General features: G+C 34.6%; 3 protein-coding genes across 4 annotated transcripts; 2 read left to right on the top strand and 1 right to left on the bottom strand.

Annotated features, from left to right (window-relative positions):
• Positions 1 to 57: 57 nt before the first annotated feature.
• Positions 58 to 9,537, bottom strand: LOC107768490 (indole-3-acetaldehyde oxidase). 2 transcript variants are annotated; one of them, XM_016587618.2, is made up of 10 exons: positions 8,936 to 9,537; positions 6,097 to 7,770; positions 5,109 to 5,368; positions 4,768 to 4,977; positions 4,425 to 4,643; positions 3,022 to 3,987; positions 2,207 to 2,302; positions 1,738 to 1,836; positions 1,398 to 1,587; positions 58 to 657 (listed from the first exon to the last, which is right to left on the bottom strand). In XM_016587618.2, the coding sequence occupies exons 1-10, from the start codon at positions 9,081 to 9,083 to the stop codon at positions 416 to 418; spliced, it is 4,104 nt and encodes a 1,367-aa protein (XP_016443104.2). In that variant the 5' UTR covers positions 9,084 to 9,537; the 3' UTR covers positions 58 to 415. The 2 variants fall into 2 exon arrangements, with proteins under 2 accessions (XP_016443104.2, XP_075099581.1); XM_075243480.1 differs by having other exon boundaries at positions 8,686 to 9,496.
• Positions 9,538 to 12,044: 2,507 nt separating this feature from the next.
• LOC107768491 (uncharacterized) lies at positions 12,045 to 15,017 on the top strand. The gene is made up of 3 exons (XM_075243445.1): positions 12,045 to 12,150; positions 13,528 to 13,796; positions 14,541 to 15,017. Exons 1-3 carry the CDS (start codon positions 12,045 to 12,047, stop codon positions 15,015 to 15,017), a joined length of 852 nt encoding a protein of 283 aa, XP_075099546.1.
• Positions 15,018 to 17,159: 2,142 nt separating this feature from the next.
• LOC142176313 (uncharacterized) lies at positions 17,160 to 18,934 on the top strand. Its single transcript, XM_075243444.1, has 3 exons — positions 17,160 to 17,355; positions 17,447 to 17,895; positions 18,494 to 18,934. Exons 1-3 carry the CDS (start codon positions 17,160 to 17,162, stop codon positions 18,932 to 18,934), a joined length of 1,086 nt encoding a protein of 361 aa, XP_075099545.1.
• The last annotated feature ends 789 nt before the right edge of the window (positions 18,935 to 19,723 follow it).

Here is a 19,723-nt window from a genome sequence, read left to right as displayed (position 1 = left end):
TTACTTTATTATAATATAAGCTTAACGCAAAAAATAATTACATTCATTAGCCAAATGTACAAAATAAAATATACTGATTATGTATAAAATATGTATATTTTATGTATATTACACAATAAATATACATTTTATCGGCTATTATTTTTGGAAGCGGCTATATTAGATAGTTTTTCCTTTTAAAGGCTTGTATACATGAATTATGGATTTTGCTTGTACTTCCATAAAACAGAACAAAAGCTAGTTCTTGTAAAAGCTAAAAGAGAATATCTTCTCTTCATATAATCCAGGCCACAGAAGAGTCTCTTCAAAAACTGGGAATTTGGGCATTTACCTAGATTTGTGATGAAAGCACAACACAACAACAGTCCCACAAGTAGGATATGGGGAGGATGGTATGTACATATCTTACCTCTACCTAGAAGGTAGAAAGGCCGTTTCCGATTTTGTGATGAAGCAGACTTTCCAAGTATTTCTCCGCATAATCTAGGCCACATTGTGTCTTCACAACAGGTAATGTGGCAGGAACTTCCAAATAGAATTCCGAATCAGACTCGTCAAGCTTGCCCCAAAGTTTAAGTTGTTTTCTTGCTGCTTTAATGGCTGCTCTTGTTGCACAATGAACTGAGGATGCCAGAAGTAGCGGCGGTTCACCAGATGCTGCAAAATGTTGTTATAGTCGTAAAGTCAACATTACGCACAAAAAAAATGGGCATGTAGCATTTGAGGAAACTTCAAAGTGATATTGATTCATCCCTGTAGTTGAAAAATGCCTCCGTCCTTTTTTAACCTTCTAATAATTTTTTGGAAAAATCATGGAAATTTCTTCACAAGCTCATTCAACCGATGGTTTCCAATGTTGAACAGATCCTTCAAAATCCTTACTGTAACCGTGTTGACCAACACGATTTTGGGTGTGGTTGTGGGATCCGCATAGGATTTGGACAACCTAACTTGGGTTACTACACTTATGACCAAGAAGCATAGGTTGATCGGGTATATATATAACGCAGATAAAGTACTCGAACACTTCACTATTATCCGAGATAACCTATGAATAAAATATTATGTGTTTAAAACGAACTTAATCACACCAGTTTTCATTTGTAACTTCAATTAATTGTCGAAATCTACACTCCTTATGTAGTAATATATATTTATTGACGGTATCTTAACGTTCATACCCATACTCCTATTTGTACCCCCTCCCCAGAACCCAAAACAAATCCTTAGATCTACGTAATGAGGAATCCAACTTCTAGATCGCACCTGTATCGGGTGCCCGAACCCATACTCGAGCAACATAGATGGTTTCAACAAGGTGTACCTTTTTCCAGCACAAGAGACATGGAAAATTTTGAAATCTCCTTTTAAGAGATGAAATGAAGAAATAACAGTACCTTTAGATGAGAGAACACGTTTCTCGTGATGTCCACTGTTTAGCACTTGAACATTGAAATTTTTCGGTATTGTGTCAATTGTTGGGATCTTGTATGTCCAAGTACTATCTGAAACTACCAACCCGTCTGTGTTTGTAAGATACTCTTCGAGCATAAAAAATCCAATTCCTTGTACAAAAGCCCCTTCAATCTGCAACAAACAAAATTCCCCACAACTTAAAACGTAACGTTATTGATTCATCACCAATTTAAAAGGATGGAAGTTTTTCTTAATTGTTTAAGGAAATCCACATTATAAAAGCTAAAACTTAGAGTAAATTGAGGCAAATTTTCAACAGACCTGTCCCATATCAACAGCTGGGTTCAAGCTTTGTCCACAGTCATATATAATATCAGATTGCAAAATTTTTGTTTCTCCTGTCAGGATATCTATCTCCACCTGCAAAACCAACATTTTTATTGTTATTTCCCATATAAAATTGCTGCTAGATATTCCAAAACTAGAATGTCGGTGAAAGTGTTTTGCAGTTGCAAGATATTGAGAATTGATGTAATCCTTGAGGACGAGGCGACAATAAATCTTTCCATAATTAAGAAATATATATTGGCCGAAATATCCAAAACAGTTAATCCAAAACCGAACTTAAAAATCTGATCCAATCTGAGCTTATTTGGATTGGATTTTGACTATAATTCTTCAATCCAAAAACTGAAAATCCAGATCGAAATTTTCATATGTAGTCCAAACTGCCCGAACGCTCGCTCCTACATGGAGCTACAAAATTAAGTGAATAAGAAAACAAGTTTACCTCGCTTACAGCAGCACCATAGTTTAAATATTGCATGGAACTGGATGCCGGCACATAATAAGAGTTTGCTGCTAGGTTTACTGCTTGCATGTGTGCCTGATAAGGGTAGAGGAGGACAAGAATTTGAATATTTCAACATTATTCGACTTATAGACAAAGAATGTTTTAAGAGGTTTAAATAACACAAATGGATCAGGACGTACATTTCATGCAATTCCCTTTCAACTTAAACCAAATTATCATGGTCTTCAAAATTAAGTCCAACACAGGATGTTTCCAATTGAGTCGGTTCTTTACCATATATTATCCTCTTGACTACTTCAATTTGACATCATTTTTAGTAACTGGAATTCTATTTGGAAAGGTTCTATATGATGAGCAAGGTATTCATAATATATGTTGTGCAGACTCTCAAAAATGCTGCCGCACCCGTGTCGCATTCTCCAAAGATACACTACTTTTAGAGGAACCGACTATCAAGTTCGAGCAACATAGAAACACAATTGACATGGTCAGAGGCGGAGCTAGAATTTGAAGCTTATGGGTTCTGAATTCTAGTTCTTTTAAGCTACTGGGTTCTAAAGTCAAAATTTATACATATTCAATAAAAAATTTAAGACAAATATAGGATTTGGACCAAAGCTAATGGGTTCAGTCGAACCTGTAGCCGAAAGGCTAGCTCCGCCACTGGACATGGTATAGGCTTGAGATAAATACGTCTAAAAGCATAAAACAGAAGCTCGATTGCATAAACAATTTTATCTTACAAAATTGTAAAGGAAGTCAAAAGAGAAGATTGGACAGAAAAGAGAAACCTGGCGAATCAATGTAGTCCAATCAACAGAACCATTTTTTTCTTGTAATGTCTTCTTCAGAGGGGTCAGTCTTTCAACTAATACATTACAGCAAAGTCTAACTGCTTCACAGCTCGATTCAGATGTAGTACTTCCAGCCGTAAACCCGCCTTGCACTAAGCTTAGAGTGTCTGCTTGCATAACACGTACTTTCTCCACAAGTTCTTCACTCCAACTACTTTCAATTAAACTAAGACCATAGGCTGTCATTTGCTTCACCTTTGTCCATAGACCTTGGCCAATTTCAATACCTCCGACCTCAACAACTATTGATCCGTCTGACAAAATGCTTACTTTTCCGGGCGTCGGTCGTTGTGTAGATTCATAAACAAGTGGCACTCGAGAAATACCCCTTTTCTTCCATATATTTTTCTGGTTATATTGTTCTATCATCTCACTTCTTTGAACGAAACTTGACGATGTGGCCAACCTATCCATCATACCTGGTAAAGTATAATCTCCTATATCACCTGCACTGCGCTCATAGAATAATTTAAGACTTTCAAATGTATGAATATTTTGTTTTCTGATTGAGTCCACCTCCGAAGACAGTACACTTGCTACATGCTCCATTATAGCTTCGGCAATATACGATCCTTGTACCTCCCCCGGGCCCCGCATAGCTGATTTGCTAGTAAGGTTCGTCTTACATACCTTTATATCAAAAGATAAGGCACCCCAATCATACTTTTTGAGAGCCCCGATAAAGTTCGACGGTATGATAGGGCTTACATCTTCAATGATCCCAGCATTTATCAATACATCAAGATGTAAGGCAGTGATTTTCCCATTTGACTTAAATCCAACACTGTATGTTATTTTCATGGGGTGTCTCCCTCCTGCCATTATCATGTCAGTCTTTCGGTTGACGTATATTCGTACAGGGCGTTGTAACTTGAACGCTGCAAGTGCACAGGCTGTGGAGACCTAACATGGCATACATAGATTTTTGTAACGGAACTAGAATTTCTTATGCAACAGAAAGAAAGAGAAGGAGAAAGAATAAGAGAGAAACATAGAGGGAGTAGGAAGTGAATGTGATGTCTTGAAAGTTGAGGGTAGGCATTAATTTCATAGTTTATCTGAATCCATGCATTTATATCTATCCTTTGAATATTAAAATTCCAAAGCTAATTAATGACATGAAAATGTTTCATACATAATAGGAAAATATAGAAAAAAATTATTAAAGAGAGCATCATAAAATTATAAAGAAAAACCGGGGAAGTATTTTTGTGCCTGCTTAGAAATGGAAAAAGGAAAGACTAAAGAGTTGATTTTAACCTATAACATATAAAACTTTGTCCAAGCAGAAATTTATGTTTTCATCAATGTCTTCTCTATTAGGAGTAACAGATACTCACAGGCATTGCTCTCACCGCCTTGCCTCCAAAGCCACCTCCAACCCTTCTTGTAACGACACGGATGTTGTGCTCGGGGACACCAAGACAACTAGCAATTACACTACCTGCATACTCAGGGCACTGACTTGACGCATAGACAACCATACAGTTATCTTCATCCGGAACTGCTAGAGCAGTCTGTGTCTCCATATAAAAATAGTACTGAGACCCAAGTCTCATCTGCATATGATTATTAGCAGAGAAAATCACTAATAAATTTGAACCGCTAGTATATTTTCACAGATAAACATATTATATAGAGAACTTATTTAGGAAAAAGCATTCGGGAACTAATCAAAAATACCTCAGCAGAGAGGATCTTGTTGTCAGCTTCAGCCATTCCTTTTGAGAAATCACCAACTTTTTTCGGATATAGAAATGGTGGAACTTGGAAAAAACTGGATTTCTGAACGGCTTCCTCGACGGTTAAAATTGGTGAATCTACATTTTCAGTGTCATATTCAACGACGGCCATGTTTGCGGCCACATCAGCAGACCTCTGACTTTCAGCAACCTAAGTTATTTCACCACAACATTGACCATAAAAGGAATAATTTCAAATAATCCTCTCTAGCAAAGCATATGAAAAATCACCTTGCCTGAACCTCTTCTAGCAAAAGGGCGATGAAATAAATAAGGGCTTACCACAAAAGCAATTCGGTCACCAGCATATTGGGCGAGATCATCTGCAAATAAAGGTTCGGGACCAAAAATGGTCTTAGATCCTACATTTGCTCCTCTGCTCGGGATATCTTTAAAAGTAATAATGCAACTAACTCCATCGGGTAATGAATTAGAACCAAAATGGATGCCCTTTACCCCTGCTAATGGTCTTGTACTATAGATAAACGCTCCATATAGGCAGTTCGGTGGTGATGGAATGTCGTCTACATAAACAGATTCACCTGAAAATTTCATGTTTTAAATAAGGTAATCAAATTCATTGATTTAAGGGAAAAATTCCCCCATACAGATTGTATACAACGAGAGAACCTACATACATGATTCTCTACACAACGTATTTAATCATCTATACTATGTAAAATATCATAGGTGCTCCCAAACATGTATTAATACAAACTTCCTCCCACTGTATAATTTTTAGTTCTTCGTCTTTTTGTTCCCACCGCCAGCCTCTCTTCTCCTCTACACTACTTGCTACCCCGCTGCCATTGCTATATCTTCTCTTCCACCCTTCTCTAGTTTCCCATATCCTTCCATTGTTTCCCCATTCTCCCTCTTTTCCATGTCATTTTACCCACAGAGATAACTGTCTCGCCCACCAAACTACTAATGGGCCAAATGGGATTATCTCCCACTTGTTTCTCCTTATCACGTTCACCTCACAAGGGAGCGAGTCAACAGATCCATCGTCAGTCAATCTCTGCTTCTCTTGTAGCATAGGGTCTTTTCCTTCTAGCAATTGACAAGATAACAAAAAGGTGATTTATTCAAGCATATAAGAACTTTCAATTAATTTAACTTGAAAATTTTGCAGAAGTAATACAGGTAGGCTTTTAATTAGTTTCCTTGTCACAGTCAATAATTTCAAAGCCAGAAAAAGGATGCAAAATGACATAAAATCGAGTTTTTATGCATGATGTGGAATAAAACACTAAAGGGGGAAACAGACCAGAAGCTTGTAAGGAAGCTCCAGATTTCTTCATTGGTTCACCCACCGGATAATACTCTTTACTCGATTCCACGACTTGCTTAGCAGATGATAGAAGTGTGTCAGCTTTCTCTTCACTAATACGACCGTCTTTGTTACTCTTTGAGACTTCCTCTACCAAAGTACTTTGGTTTAACAGACCACCAGATATCGCAGGACAAACATCGGTGAACCGAAATAGGAACTCAAAAAGAAAACCAACTGCCATGCTTGACCTGTAATCAGGGTGTGAAGTTCCATCTTCGGGTACCACTGCTTGTTTGACTAATTTAAGTGCTTCAGATAGCACATTAACGTTTAATATCTTCCCAGTTAGATATTCTTCTACTTTTTTGGCCCTTGTTGCTTGTTTTGTTCCATAAGCACCAAAAGCCAACTGGATATTGTTAATCAGGAACTGATTATCGTGGGGAGAAACATCAGCAAGGAAAGCAGCATTTACGTACGCCAATGCATTTCCAAGAGGTCGTGCTGCAGCTCGATAGGTTTCAAACAAAAACTTCGAACAGGTTTCAAGAGAACTTCCATCCTTTTTAAATGGAATTAAAAGACTAAGTAGCACACTCCTTGAGTCTAGTGGCGGCCTCGCTAAGAACTCCACGAACGTAAGTTTTTCATGTCTTTGACTGGTCATTATGCAAACAGTAGCGCCCAAACCAAGAAATAATGTAGCTATATCTGAAGGAAAACCATTCTTTTGTGACATAACCAAATTTCCCCCAACACTAGCGGTGTTTCTAACAAATGGTGAAGCAATCTTCTCCATGTGCTGAGCCAACTTTTCGCTAACCAGCTTTCCATATGAACTCAAAGTGACTTTGTTTTTCTCCTTCAAGAATGATATAAGTTTAGAGATAGTGACAGTAGCCCCCAATTTAATTCCTGTGTGATCTAATTCAATGATCGAAAGTTCAGATATATGTCTCAGATCAATATATCGGTCATATCGCTGGGTTTCCTTGTAATATCCTGTGCCTGTGTTACCAGAAACCAGCTTAATGCTTGCATCATTTTCAGCCAAATTGGAGTTCAACAAACATTGAAGCTCGTCGACAGAAACCGGAGAGTACCACGGATACCTTCTGGAGTCCAAACATGTGGCGAATTCACTTTTCAAGAATTGAGGAAATGTAGTTAAATTCTTACTTGGATCATAGGGAGGTAACTTACTCACTTTTATATCCCTAGAATCTTCCTTTTTCCAAAAAGAATTGAGCCCCAAATCCTCTATGTCAACATTGGCTGCAAATGTCTTGCACGCATCAGCAATGGGTCGGTATCCAGTACAGCGACAAAGGTTCCCTGCTATGGCCTTTTCAGCTTCAAATGCAGTCAACTTAGAGAATCCTGGAGGAGAATCTGTGTGGTTTGCTTTATCGGCATTGACAAGAGCCGAGTAAAAGGACATACAAATTCCGGGAGTGCAATATCCACATTGAGAAGCATGAAAACCCGCAAACCGTTCATGAATCGAGTGGTAACCATCCTTGGTGTTTCCAAGGCCTTCACTTGTAGTAATTGAGCAACCATTTAAACTGCAAAGAAGCGTAAGGCATGAACTCACACTAAAATCTTCAACCCGTTTAAGCGTCGGATCATACTTTGAGAGAAGAACAACACAAGCTCCACAGCCGCCTGCAACCATTTATAGGAATTGAAGAGATCTTTTCAAACTAAAGTTCTCAATTATCTATACAAACATCATAAAAAGATTGAAGAGCTGAAAATCACCTTCAAAGACTTCTAAAGAATAAAAGATTTTATAGTCTAAACTTACCAAATTGAAGAACCAGAATTCAGCATAACAAAGTATCGAACTGCGCAATTTTCTATAAGTAACAGAATGTATGAAGTCAGCCCAACAGAAAAGCAATAACTTAGCTAGCATTTGCATGTACATAACTATCTCTATAGAGCAAGGAGTAAAGTATTCATACTTAAAACTTCTTATCGACCTCAGGACAGCAAAAGTGCTTAATAACAGTAACTGAGAGTTGTATTTGCATGTACAGAATGAGAACTTCATTCTCCTGGATCACCTCCTGTTCAGGAAGAGCTAATGCTTGTTGGGTATTTTGGTTCAACACTACTTCACACTCGCAAAAAGGGGAAGGGAGCTACATACAAGACTACGAGCAGTGACAATTGTCCTATGAACACTGCTAAGTACACAATACATAGTTCAGGGATTGGCGACTTAATCATTCAGTGACTTTGGCATTGGACGTTATGGGTGCTATCAGGTAAATTCCATATATATGCACATATAGAAATACCCAGTTTCAAGGAAAAAGCACAAAAAATGATGAACAAGGAGCCAACCTATCACAACAAAAATATCAATATATAAAAAGTTCAAAGCTTTTAGCATTTCTTTTGCAATTGCACCAAAATGAACATATAGAGCACAACTTCACATAGCCCAATGGAATCCATTATTCACATATTTACATGTATAAAACCTTTGAAATTACAACAAATATTAGCTTTTGAACCAATAATTTCAAAATTCAACGAGTTCAATGCTAAGAATATAGATTAAAGGGCAACCTGGTGCACTAAGCACCCGCTATGCGGGGTTTCGGGGAAAGGCCGGAGCATAAGGGTCCATTGCACGCAGCCTTACCCTGTATTACTACGAGAGGCTGTTTCCACGGCTTGAACCCGTGACCTCCAGGTCACGTGGCAACAACTTTATCTAAGTTTTCCCTTCGCTAAGAAAATAGATTGACGTCATCAAATTTAAATCATGAATTCGCCTCTACGCATATACAGATAAGGGGAGAGGAAGGAGTATGACCTTCACCACAGCCAAGCTTGGGACTTTTGAAGCAAGTCTTAGTGCGCAAGAACTCAAGCAAAGTAGTTGAAGGGTCAACACTAGGAAGCTCAAATCTTTGCCCATTTACAGCAAATACCAAGATCCCATTTTTCACTGTCTCCCCCATTTTTCACTCTACAGAGAACTAAAAATGAGGTGTTGAAGTTCAAATTTTTGATTTGTGTACAGTAACCAATCTTGACTTCAATTGGGTGTTCAAGATTTTTTATTTTTCAGTGTCTCCTCCAATTTTCACTCTCCAAACAAGCTCAGAAGAGAACTAAAAATGAGATTTCAGACTTAAAATTCTTGACTTTTTGTGTTCTTTTGTGCTGAAAAATTGCACAACTAACCAATCTTGACTTCAATTGGATTTTCAAGATTTTGCATTTTTCAGTGTCTTCTCCATTCTTTACTCTCCAAAAGATTCTTGGCTCAAACAACCCCTTTAAATTTCATGTAATTATAAGCCAATTATTAAACTCTCCATACCACCCACCCAAACCCCTCTTTTTTTTTCTTTTTTTTGTTGGCTGCTATGCAGAAGAATCTGAGGAAAGGCCATTTATTTAAGAGAATCTGACAAAGTAAGCAGCGAAAGCACCGACTAAGTACGGAAACAGCTTGTTTGGATGGTTGCTTCTCGTTGTACGGTATTGTATTGTTATCTCAAAATAATACTTTGTTTTTGTTTTGATTGTTTTATTAAAATTTATTGTATTATATTATTAAATTTATTGTTTCAGGACAATAAAAAAATCCTTTTTTTAAACAATCGATTTGGTGTGGTAGGATTGTTTTCTGCTTTCTAATTATGCCCTAACTTATTATTCAACAATTCTATTTTACCCTTTATTTTTATTTTTTCTATTTTAACTCCAAATCTCCAATTTATAACCTACTTTATTTTTTTCCAGACCAATGTTAAAGGTGTTTTGCTGCCTTCTATTTTTTTTTCTCCTAATTTGTTTTTTAAGTCAATTCTAATTAGCTGTGCTCTTTTGTTTTACCTTCTTCTGTCTCGGTCTTATGTTCTGCTTTCTTAAGGTGTTTTGCTTTCTTCTGTTTTATTTTTTAAAATTATTTTTATGCATATATTGTTATAAATTTAATATTTAAATAATTGAGGGTATTTTAGTAAATTTATCAGTTACAGTACAGTACGATACTGTCAAATCAAACAACAAAATATTATTTAACAATATCAAATAATACAATCTATCCAAACATTATATTCATAAAACGATACGGTATAATACGAAACAATACAATATAATACATTATAAAACAATGGGAAATAATGATCCAAACCGAGTGTAAGGGGAAAGGAAAGCCAAGTTCTAAGACTATATACATTTTTTTCCCACAATTTTATCTCTTTCCCTACTTCTTTTTATTTAGCAAAAGAATTAAAGAAGATCGGTAATTTCAAGGATGATCACTTGACTTGTAATTCTTATTTACCATATTAAAGTCGTTAAATTATTTTGTATAATAAAAAAATCATTTAATTTTATTTAAATATTCTAAATATAAACTTTTTTTTCTGAAAAAACACTCAACTTTGTTTGAATATTATAGGAATTGTCTCATTTGCTTCCTCATAGTGACTTTTAATGATACTTAGAGCCCCTTTTTCCGAAAAAATTTCACATTATTTTCGAAATCAGTGTTTGGTCATAAAATTTTCAATTTTCACTTGAAAATGTATTTTAAAATTTTTTAAAAATTTGAAAAACTCCAAAAAACTGTTTTTCAAAATTTTTACTCAGATTACTCATAAAACTTCCAAAAAAAACCCAAAATTGTATTCATGTCCAAATACAACTCTAATTTTCAAATATCATTTTCACTTGAAATTTTTTTCACTTTTTTTTTTGGAATTTTACAATTCTTATGTCCAAACACCCACTTAGGCAAAGTCAAATAATTGTTTCCATCACCAAAAAAAAAAAATACAAAGTTAAGTAATTTCTTATACAAAAAATAGTTTAATACGAAATAAATACAATAAAGTGAAAGTCAAATGACCAACTGTAATATTAACTCTTAAAAAAACTAGTACTAAAAGGTTTTCTTTACCAATTAGAGAGTTTAAAGTTTTAGGACAATCAATCAATCAATAAAGCTATAGGATGTATACTGCAAAATTTAAAATCAGAATTAGCTATGAACTTTATCGTTAATCTATTGCTAAATCGTTTATAGTGAACAAAATTAATTAACAATTTGACCCTAATCTATAGCTAAATAGGATTAGCGACGAATTTTTTTGTGTAGCTACAGAATGTATTCGTCGCTAATTCCTATTTTTCAGTAATTAATATAAAAATTGATGTTGTCAACACCCTAATTAGCTTAGAACTTAGGCCTAGCTAACAAGTCCTCTACTCTACTTTACAAGTTACAACTTATAAATACTCCTCACTTGATTAATCGACCATTATTAGGTATAATAACACATCAACCAAGGGCGAAGCTACAATATTATGTATGAGTTCAGGTGAATTCAACAACTTTTGCTAAGATTATGTATTTGTATTAAGAAATTTATTAAATATATATAAATATTTAACAGTAAGTCTCTTGCATGTGAAAAAGGAATAACTGCAAATCTAGTAATCAACTAAAATAAATTATGATTTCGATGCAAGTTCAGAATTCATAAAGTTCAAATGTTAGCTCCGGTTTTGGATGTGCAACTCATATTAAACAAAAAAAAACGAGCTAACTTTTTAAAAAAATGAATTAGAATAAAATGCAGAAACGAGACATGCAGTTCACATTGAATTATTCCAATTTCTCTGGTAACAATTGAATATATTCTTAATAATGTTTTAAAGGAATCTATATCTCTTTCCCATGCAGAAAGAATACGTAGTCAAAAGTTGACCAAAAGAAAGGCATGGAATTATGTTTAAGGAATATTTAAATCGAAAGTTAACACAGAAAGCATCTAAAAAAAATACTTTTTTTAGAATTTTCTTGTGTGTGTATATATATAACCTACAAACTTTCATCCTTTACAAGAAGAAAAGCCATAAAAGGAAATATTACAAAAATCTGCAAGAAAAAAAAAACATAGAAAATGGATATAAAGAGAGTTGCAGCTGCTCAAGAATATGAAGATTTTTTGCCAACATCAATGATGGTTCATGAAAATGACTATGACACTCTTCTCTTTAATCTTACAGGCGAGTTCTTGTTCTCTTTTTTTTGTCCGGTAGCAGTAGCGATAACGCTTTTAAACCAAAGGGTGTCATCTGATGCTGCTTCGTCAAAAAAATTCTACTTTATATAAAATATTTTTCTAAAAGTAACCTTATGTACATATACTATAGGATGACAACATGACAAAACTCAATGTATATTTTATTTTAGGAACAAGAAGTAAATCTTGGAACTTTAGACACTAACATGCCTAAAAGTTGAATTGTAACAATAGGCCGAAACCAACTACGCTAGGTTGCCAATGATTATTTCTAGGAAAAGAATTATAATAAAAACAAATGGGGTGCAATATTACTTGGCAATTCCTGAATGGGAGAATGATATTAACTTTTCTTGATAAATTGTTATAGTTGACTCTAAAATGAAAATTTGACTATATTGTCTATATGAGATATTTTCATAAAGGAAAGAATGAAGGAAAATTCCAAATTCAAACTTTATAGAAGGGGAGTTTTATCGTAACTGGTAAAATTTAGAGACGGATCCAGAATTTTAAGTTTATGAGTTCTTATAACAATCTCGTTAATCTACATGATAATTGGACCAACGAACTGGGTTCCAAGCTAAATATTCTTATACTTTTAATGAATTTTTTAGTACAAATACAGGGTCTATGCAAAAGCTACTGGGTTCATGGGAACCCGTAACCTTTGCTATAGATCCGCCCCTGGTAAAATTGTTGTCATGTGACCAGGAGGTCACAGATTCGAGCCGTAGAAACAGTCTCTTGCAGAAATGCAGGGTAAGACTGCACATGATAAACCCTTGTGGTCCGTCACTTCCCCGGACCCCGCGCATAACGGGAGCTTAATGCACCGGGCTGCCCTTTGATTGTTTTCAGCATAAATTCTCACACAAATATTTTATGTGATTAGATCAAATATTGAGAATATATGCTTAATTTCATTATCACATTGGATATCTGTTATTTCATACTTTTCATAGCCAACCTTAAAATATATTCTTTCTTTAGGGAGATAATGTTTTCAAGATTATGCGCTTCGCCTCGCTTAACTAGCACTTTAATATAGGCGTGTTAATATATAAGGCGCGTGCAACTTCACCAATGGTCTGTCTTTAAGAGCACAACAACATATAAATGGATTAATTATAATTTTTCCATTCTTTTGTCCAAATACTAATTGTTTGTGTTTATAATTTAATTTTCCTGCATTACATTTTTATTTTTATTTGTTTTCTTTCATTGGTGCTTTTTTCGTTAAAATCTACACTTTAATATCGCTTTGCGCTTAATAAAGCTCCAACATGTCTCTCTAGTTTTGCGCTTTTCACTTTTAGTATATACTCTGAAATACCCTAATGAAATTAAAATTCTACAGGTTTCAAGAAAGAACAGGTAAAGATTCAACTGTCCAAAACAGGAATACTAAAGATTAGTGGACAAAGGCCAGTTTATAAATGGCAGAGGTTTCAGAAGGACATTCCTGTTTCAGAAAATTGTGAAAAAAGCAAAATTAGTGCTAGATTTGTAAATAGCAATATTCTTTGTGTTAAATATCCAAAATTGATCATTTCAGAAGATAAAAAGATTAAAAAATTGCCTGCCTCAGCCAATGAACAAGCTACAATGGAAAAGACCACTTTAGAGGTGTGTTATTTTTCGTATTATGGAAGTTATTTTTCAATAAGATATTTTCTAGGAGGAAATTATTTTTTAGTGTTTGGTTGCTAATAACGTATTAATCTTTATGACTCAAAAAATTCATCAAATCGCTCTCCAATTCGCTAATATTGTTATTAATCTTTAATATATATATATACACACACACTCCCCTGTTCCAGTTTATGTGAACCTATTTCCTTTTTGGTCTATTCCAAAAAGAATGACTCTTTTCCAAATTTGGAAACAATTTAACTTAAACTTCCAATTATATCCTTAATGAGAAGCTTTTATAATCACACAAATACTCTAAACCCCTTTTTGACTTGTTTATGCCCACAAATTCCAAAAGTTTTCACTTTTTTCTTAAACTTTGTGTCTAGTCAAACATGTTCATATAAATTGGAACGGATGGAGTATATTTTTTAATCTTTCTTGAACCAAGGATCTATCTGAAATAGCTTCTCTACGTTCCCAAGATAGGGGTAAGACATGCGTACACATTACCCTCCCTAGATCTCATTTGTGAAATTCCACTGGGTTGTTGTTTCTATTATATATTTTCTTTTGTAAAAGGTTTTCTTCTCACCAACTAGAATACATTTTCCCGAAAAATATTTTTCATATAAAACATTGGTATTTTCTTGGAAAATGACTTTCTTCGTACCAAACACACGAGATGAATTTACTAAGTTGCAGGATAATGCTGATCAGAATGCTCCTGCTAAATAGCCAATACTGAAAGAAGAACCAAAGAACACTATTCCAAAAACCAGTGAACAAACAGAAGCTATAAGCCTTCCAAAAAGCAATTCAGAAGATGGAAATACAACAAGTTCATGCAATAAATCAGATGATCAATCGATAAACGATAAGGAATTCCCAGCCGGAGACGCTCCACTGCCTAATAATCCAGCCAGTGAACCACACGAGGATCAAAATACCACTTCAATTGATGAGCCAAAGATCAATAATTCAAGAACCATTGAACAAACAAGAGTTGAACCAGATAACGGAAACAACAGCAACAACAATAACAATAACAATAGTGTCTCAGTTCCAAACAAGTTGGGGTCGGCTAGTGATTATTTCGCAAAGCTGAAGATGCGAAAGGAAGTGATAAATATGACCCTAGTTGCTCTGTTGGTTCTTGGTGTCGGTCGCTATGTCATCAATGTGATGAAGTCTCCCAAGAAAGCTAAAGAATGAGACTAGCTTGTTTTCCTGGAAATCAAATTTCAAAGTTGGGATATTATTAGAAAAACTGTTATTTGGATACCTGCAATCATGAAATATATTACTAATAGAATACAGTGGATGATTGTTCTTAATGAAATTAATTACCTCTTCTGCGGCCACTGTGATTTCCAGGTTGGTGAATCCACAGTGTTGGGCGAAGCTCATGGTGTGGCACAGAGCTATTATTTCCATCAAGGTATTGGTGAGCCGGGACGTGTAGCCAAAATTTCAACTTAATGAGTTCGGATTTTAGAACGACTCTTTCACATGCTAATAATTGGGGTCTAAATTTTTTCTTTCTACATATGTAATGAATTTAAAAAGAGAATTTTTCACAAAGCACTATCTTTTAGTCCTAATTAGCCATTAATAGAAACCATTTGCTATATTACGTCCTATAGATATCTTTTATGCAATTATATAATGTATTTAAGGTAGTGTATTTAATAATACAACAAAAATTAGCGGCGTACAAAAAGGAAATCCAGCTAATCCTGATATGTATTTACTTGTATTCAAACGTATGTAGCGCTAAATACGTAATGTATCTGCGCAATATCTGGGTCGACGAAGATGTTAAAAACGGAAGGAAATCAAATCAATTCTGATTTCCCTAATTTTACTCAACAAACTTAAAAGTTATCCCATCAATCTGTATTCTTCTCAAAGTCAGAAATACAGAAACGTGAAAGAAGCGAAGAAACAGAGCAACTTGCTTCTATATTGTGCGATTTTCTTCTCCTCCTTATCGATTGCGACAAATTATATACAAAAGAAGGTATAACTCTTCTATATATATGGCAAGCTTGACAGTTTTGTTGCGTCATTCTGGAAAGTGGAACGATGAGGGCAATTATATCGACTTTTCCATTGAGGGAATACTGATTAAGGAGTATGTTTCCTTTAATGATCTAGTTGGTTCAATTTCTAATCAACTGGTATAGATTTGAGCACAAATACCATTAAAATACAATACAATGTTGAAGGCAATCGCACGCCAATGGAAATACACAATGATATGGGTTACAGAGTGTATGTAAAATTGAAAAAAGAGTACAAAGAATTTGGGATGTATCCTCTGTGCATTACAACTATGGAAAAAGAGCTTATCTCCGGAGATGGTTTAAATCAAGGCGACATTGTACAGATAGACGAAGCAGTTCAAATGTAAGATTCTGATACAGATTATACACTAGCTATAGAACTTGCCAATTCAGGAGAAGCGATTGGAGTGTTCGAACTCCACAAGGATTTGATAATTTCAAAAACTAATCAAAAGGAGGTTATGGCTGGACAAGTGTATAAGGATAAGGCTACATTGAAAGAGGTGATGAAGAATTATGCTATAGCTCAAAGGTTTCAATTCCATGTTGATCGGTCTAATGTTGTCAGGTTTGATGTTTGTTTAACTTTGTTGTATTTAGTTGTAGTTGTGTGTTTCCTCCATATGATGAACACCTTTGAAAATTTATATTTGTTTAGTGTTCTTAATAATATGTATTCAGGTGTATTTTACTATTGAAAAATACAACAGTGGCTATGATTATTTTCATATTATGTCTATAATGTTACTAAGTGTTTGATTATTCATACGAATGTATTTAGTTGTATTTATTGTATTTAATCACATCTAACAATATTGGAATTCGTTAGTATACAAAATTACATATACACAGATATCAATTTGGTACTTTATGAATAGGAAGTATATATGTCAGATTCGTTAAGTTGTCTGATGTATGAACTTTTCTTTCCAGCTATGCATTAATATGTATTTCAGAAGATTGTGATTGGAGGTTTAAGGCTTCAAGCATTAACAAATCGGAATTATTCAAGGTGAGAGAATTCAATGACAACCATACATGTCCGCTGAAGGATAAAGTGTATGAGCAGCGGCAGGCTAGTAGCAGCCTTATAAGTGGTATTATAAGGACAAAGCTTACAAACCATAAGAGGAAATACACTCCGAGGGACATTATTGATGACGTGAAATCAGATCTAGGTGTTGATGTTAGCTACATGTTGGCGTGGAGGGCTAAAGAAAAGGCAATGAATTTTCTTAGAGGTGAACCGGCTGATTCATACAAAAAATTACCAGGATACTAATATACAATGGATAACACATATCCAGGTTCTCACATAAGAATGGAAAAATCGTCAAAGAATGAATTCATGTACGTGTATATATCATTGTATGCATTTATAAGGGGGTTTGATCATTGTAGACCAATTGTTGTAGTGGACGGACGTCATCTAAAATCCTACTACACCGGGACATTCGTTTCTGCAAGCACGTTGGATGGGGCAGGTGAGTACCTCAATAATAATACAATTTGTTAATATTTAAAGCATTGGAAAACATGTATTTAAAAACAATTATATTCAATTGTATTAAACAGGTCATATATTGCCACTAGCATACGGTGTTATTGATTCAGAGAACGATGCTGCTTGGACGTGGTTCTTTGAGCAATTCAAGATAGCATACGGTGTAAGGGAAAACATGTGCATTGTTTCGGATAGAAATGAGAGCATCATTAAATCTGTATCGAGAGTATATCCAGATTTACCGCATTGTGCTTGCATATGGCATCTATGGAATAACGTATACAAGAAATTCAAAAAGAGCCATGCCAAGTTGAGTGAGATATACTTCTCGATGGCAAAAGCATACACACAAACTGAATTTGATAGTCTGATGGAGAAGGTTGAGAAGGTAGATATTAGGGTGAAAGAATACTTAGAGTTAGCTGGTTACGAAAATTGGGCTACGTTGTATGCACCTGTTAACAGGGGATGGACAATGACGTCAAATATCGCCGAGTCAATCAATGCAACACTAGTTTCAGTAAGGGAATTGCCAATATATGACTTCCTCGAAGAAGTTAGGAAGATGTTTGGTCGTTGAAATTGTAGTAACCGTAAATAAGCTACTCAGACATACAAGACGCTTGGGAAAAAATACCAGGAAATGTTGGAGTTGAAAAAAATGTATTCAGTTGTATACAACAATGCCATAAAAAATTAACTTACAGTTATACGGGTACACATGGTCTTTTTAGGCAGAACTACCGGTTAATTTTTATAAATATTTGCTTGAACTAGTAAATAATATAGATGAATACAGGTAAATACATGTTATTATTAAGACTGTATGCACGTGATAATGATTACAATGGAATTCAGGTGATTGATACAGTTTAAATTGATTGGAAATACCTGAATACAATTGCTAAAAAAAGGTTGAATACAAATGCATACAAATGCAGACTGTAGAGTAATACAGTTGAATACAGTTGCATACAATTGCTGGAATCAGCTGAATTTAACTGAAATTGGATGAAGTTGCAATTTTTGAAGTTGATAGTAACCATTTAACTCAGTAGTATATATTTGTTAATTCATGTAAATGTGTTCAAAACTTATATTTCTGTTTTTAAATGTAGGTGGTACCCTCAACTGAATACTTACATACTGTTAACGATGGTGGGAGGAATTACACAGTCTGCCTGCTCGAGAGAAAATGTATTTGTGGGAGATTCCAAATTGATGAATTACCATGCCCACATGTCTGGGCTGTATTGAAGAGCAAGTTTTTAATGCCTGAAGAATATTGCTCTAGCTATTACAAGCCAAGTACAATTGTAATGACATACGATGTGCCAGTGTACCCGCTACCGGACAAAAATGACTGGAATATACCAGAGCATGTTGCAGAGGAGGTTGTACTACCACCCAAATGGAAAAGACCTCCTGGAAGGCCAAAGAAGAAGCGCGACAAAAATTTAAGTGAATTGTTGTTGCCGAAAAATCAACATTCATGTAGCATATGTGGGCAGGGAGGACATAACAAGCGAACTTGTAGGAATGCTCCACGTAATAAATAGTTGTATTCTGACATGTATTGGTGACTCGACAATTTCTCAACACTTATTATGACATTATCGGCTATAATGAATTCTTTTTTCGAAGTAATATATTGTGGAATGACTTTCGTTAATATTTTCTGAATTTATTTAGTTGAAGTATTTTTATATATATAAATATATATGATTTGGTTGTGAGAGTATCTTAGTATAGTTGAATACAACTATATCAATTCCTTAATACAGGTGAATACAACATGTTGAACATAGTTGAATATAGGTTAATAATACAGTTTAATTCAATTGACTTTGGAGGAATACAATGTAATACAGTTGAATACAGATCTGGACAGCTGGTTGAAATAGTTGAATTTAACTGACATTGGATGAATATAGGTAATTCAATTGTTCAATACATTTGAATACAACATGTTCAATAATGTTGACTATAGGTTAATACTACAGTTCAATTAAATTGACTATAGCTGAATACATATGAAATCAGAGAAAAATACAGCTGAATACAGTTGAATAATACAACTAAATACAAGTTAATCAATATAACTTGTATTGTTTCTAGTCAATTCAAAGTTACATCTGAATGGATGCAGCTGAATATACTTGCATACCAACTGTAGACAACTGATAAATACACTTTAATACAACTGAATTGAACTGAATAATATAGATTAATACAATAAGCTAAACATAATAATACAACTAAACACAACTGCTTAATACTGCAAGATAAAGCTGATCTTATGCAGCTAAATACAATTCAAAAATTGGCATTAACAAAAATCATTCAGC

The sequence above is a fragment of the Nicotiana tabacum genome, chromosome 22 (genome assembly GCF_000715075.1).
Source record: "Nicotiana tabacum cultivar K326 chromosome 22, ASM71507v2, whole genome shotgun sequence".
Classification (NCBI taxonomy): Eukaryota; Viridiplantae; Streptophyta; class Magnoliopsida; order Solanales; family Solanaceae; genus Nicotiana; species Nicotiana tabacum.
The sequence above is the reverse complement of the archived record's forward strand: the minus strand, read 5'-3'. Positions and strand labels throughout refer to the sequence as shown.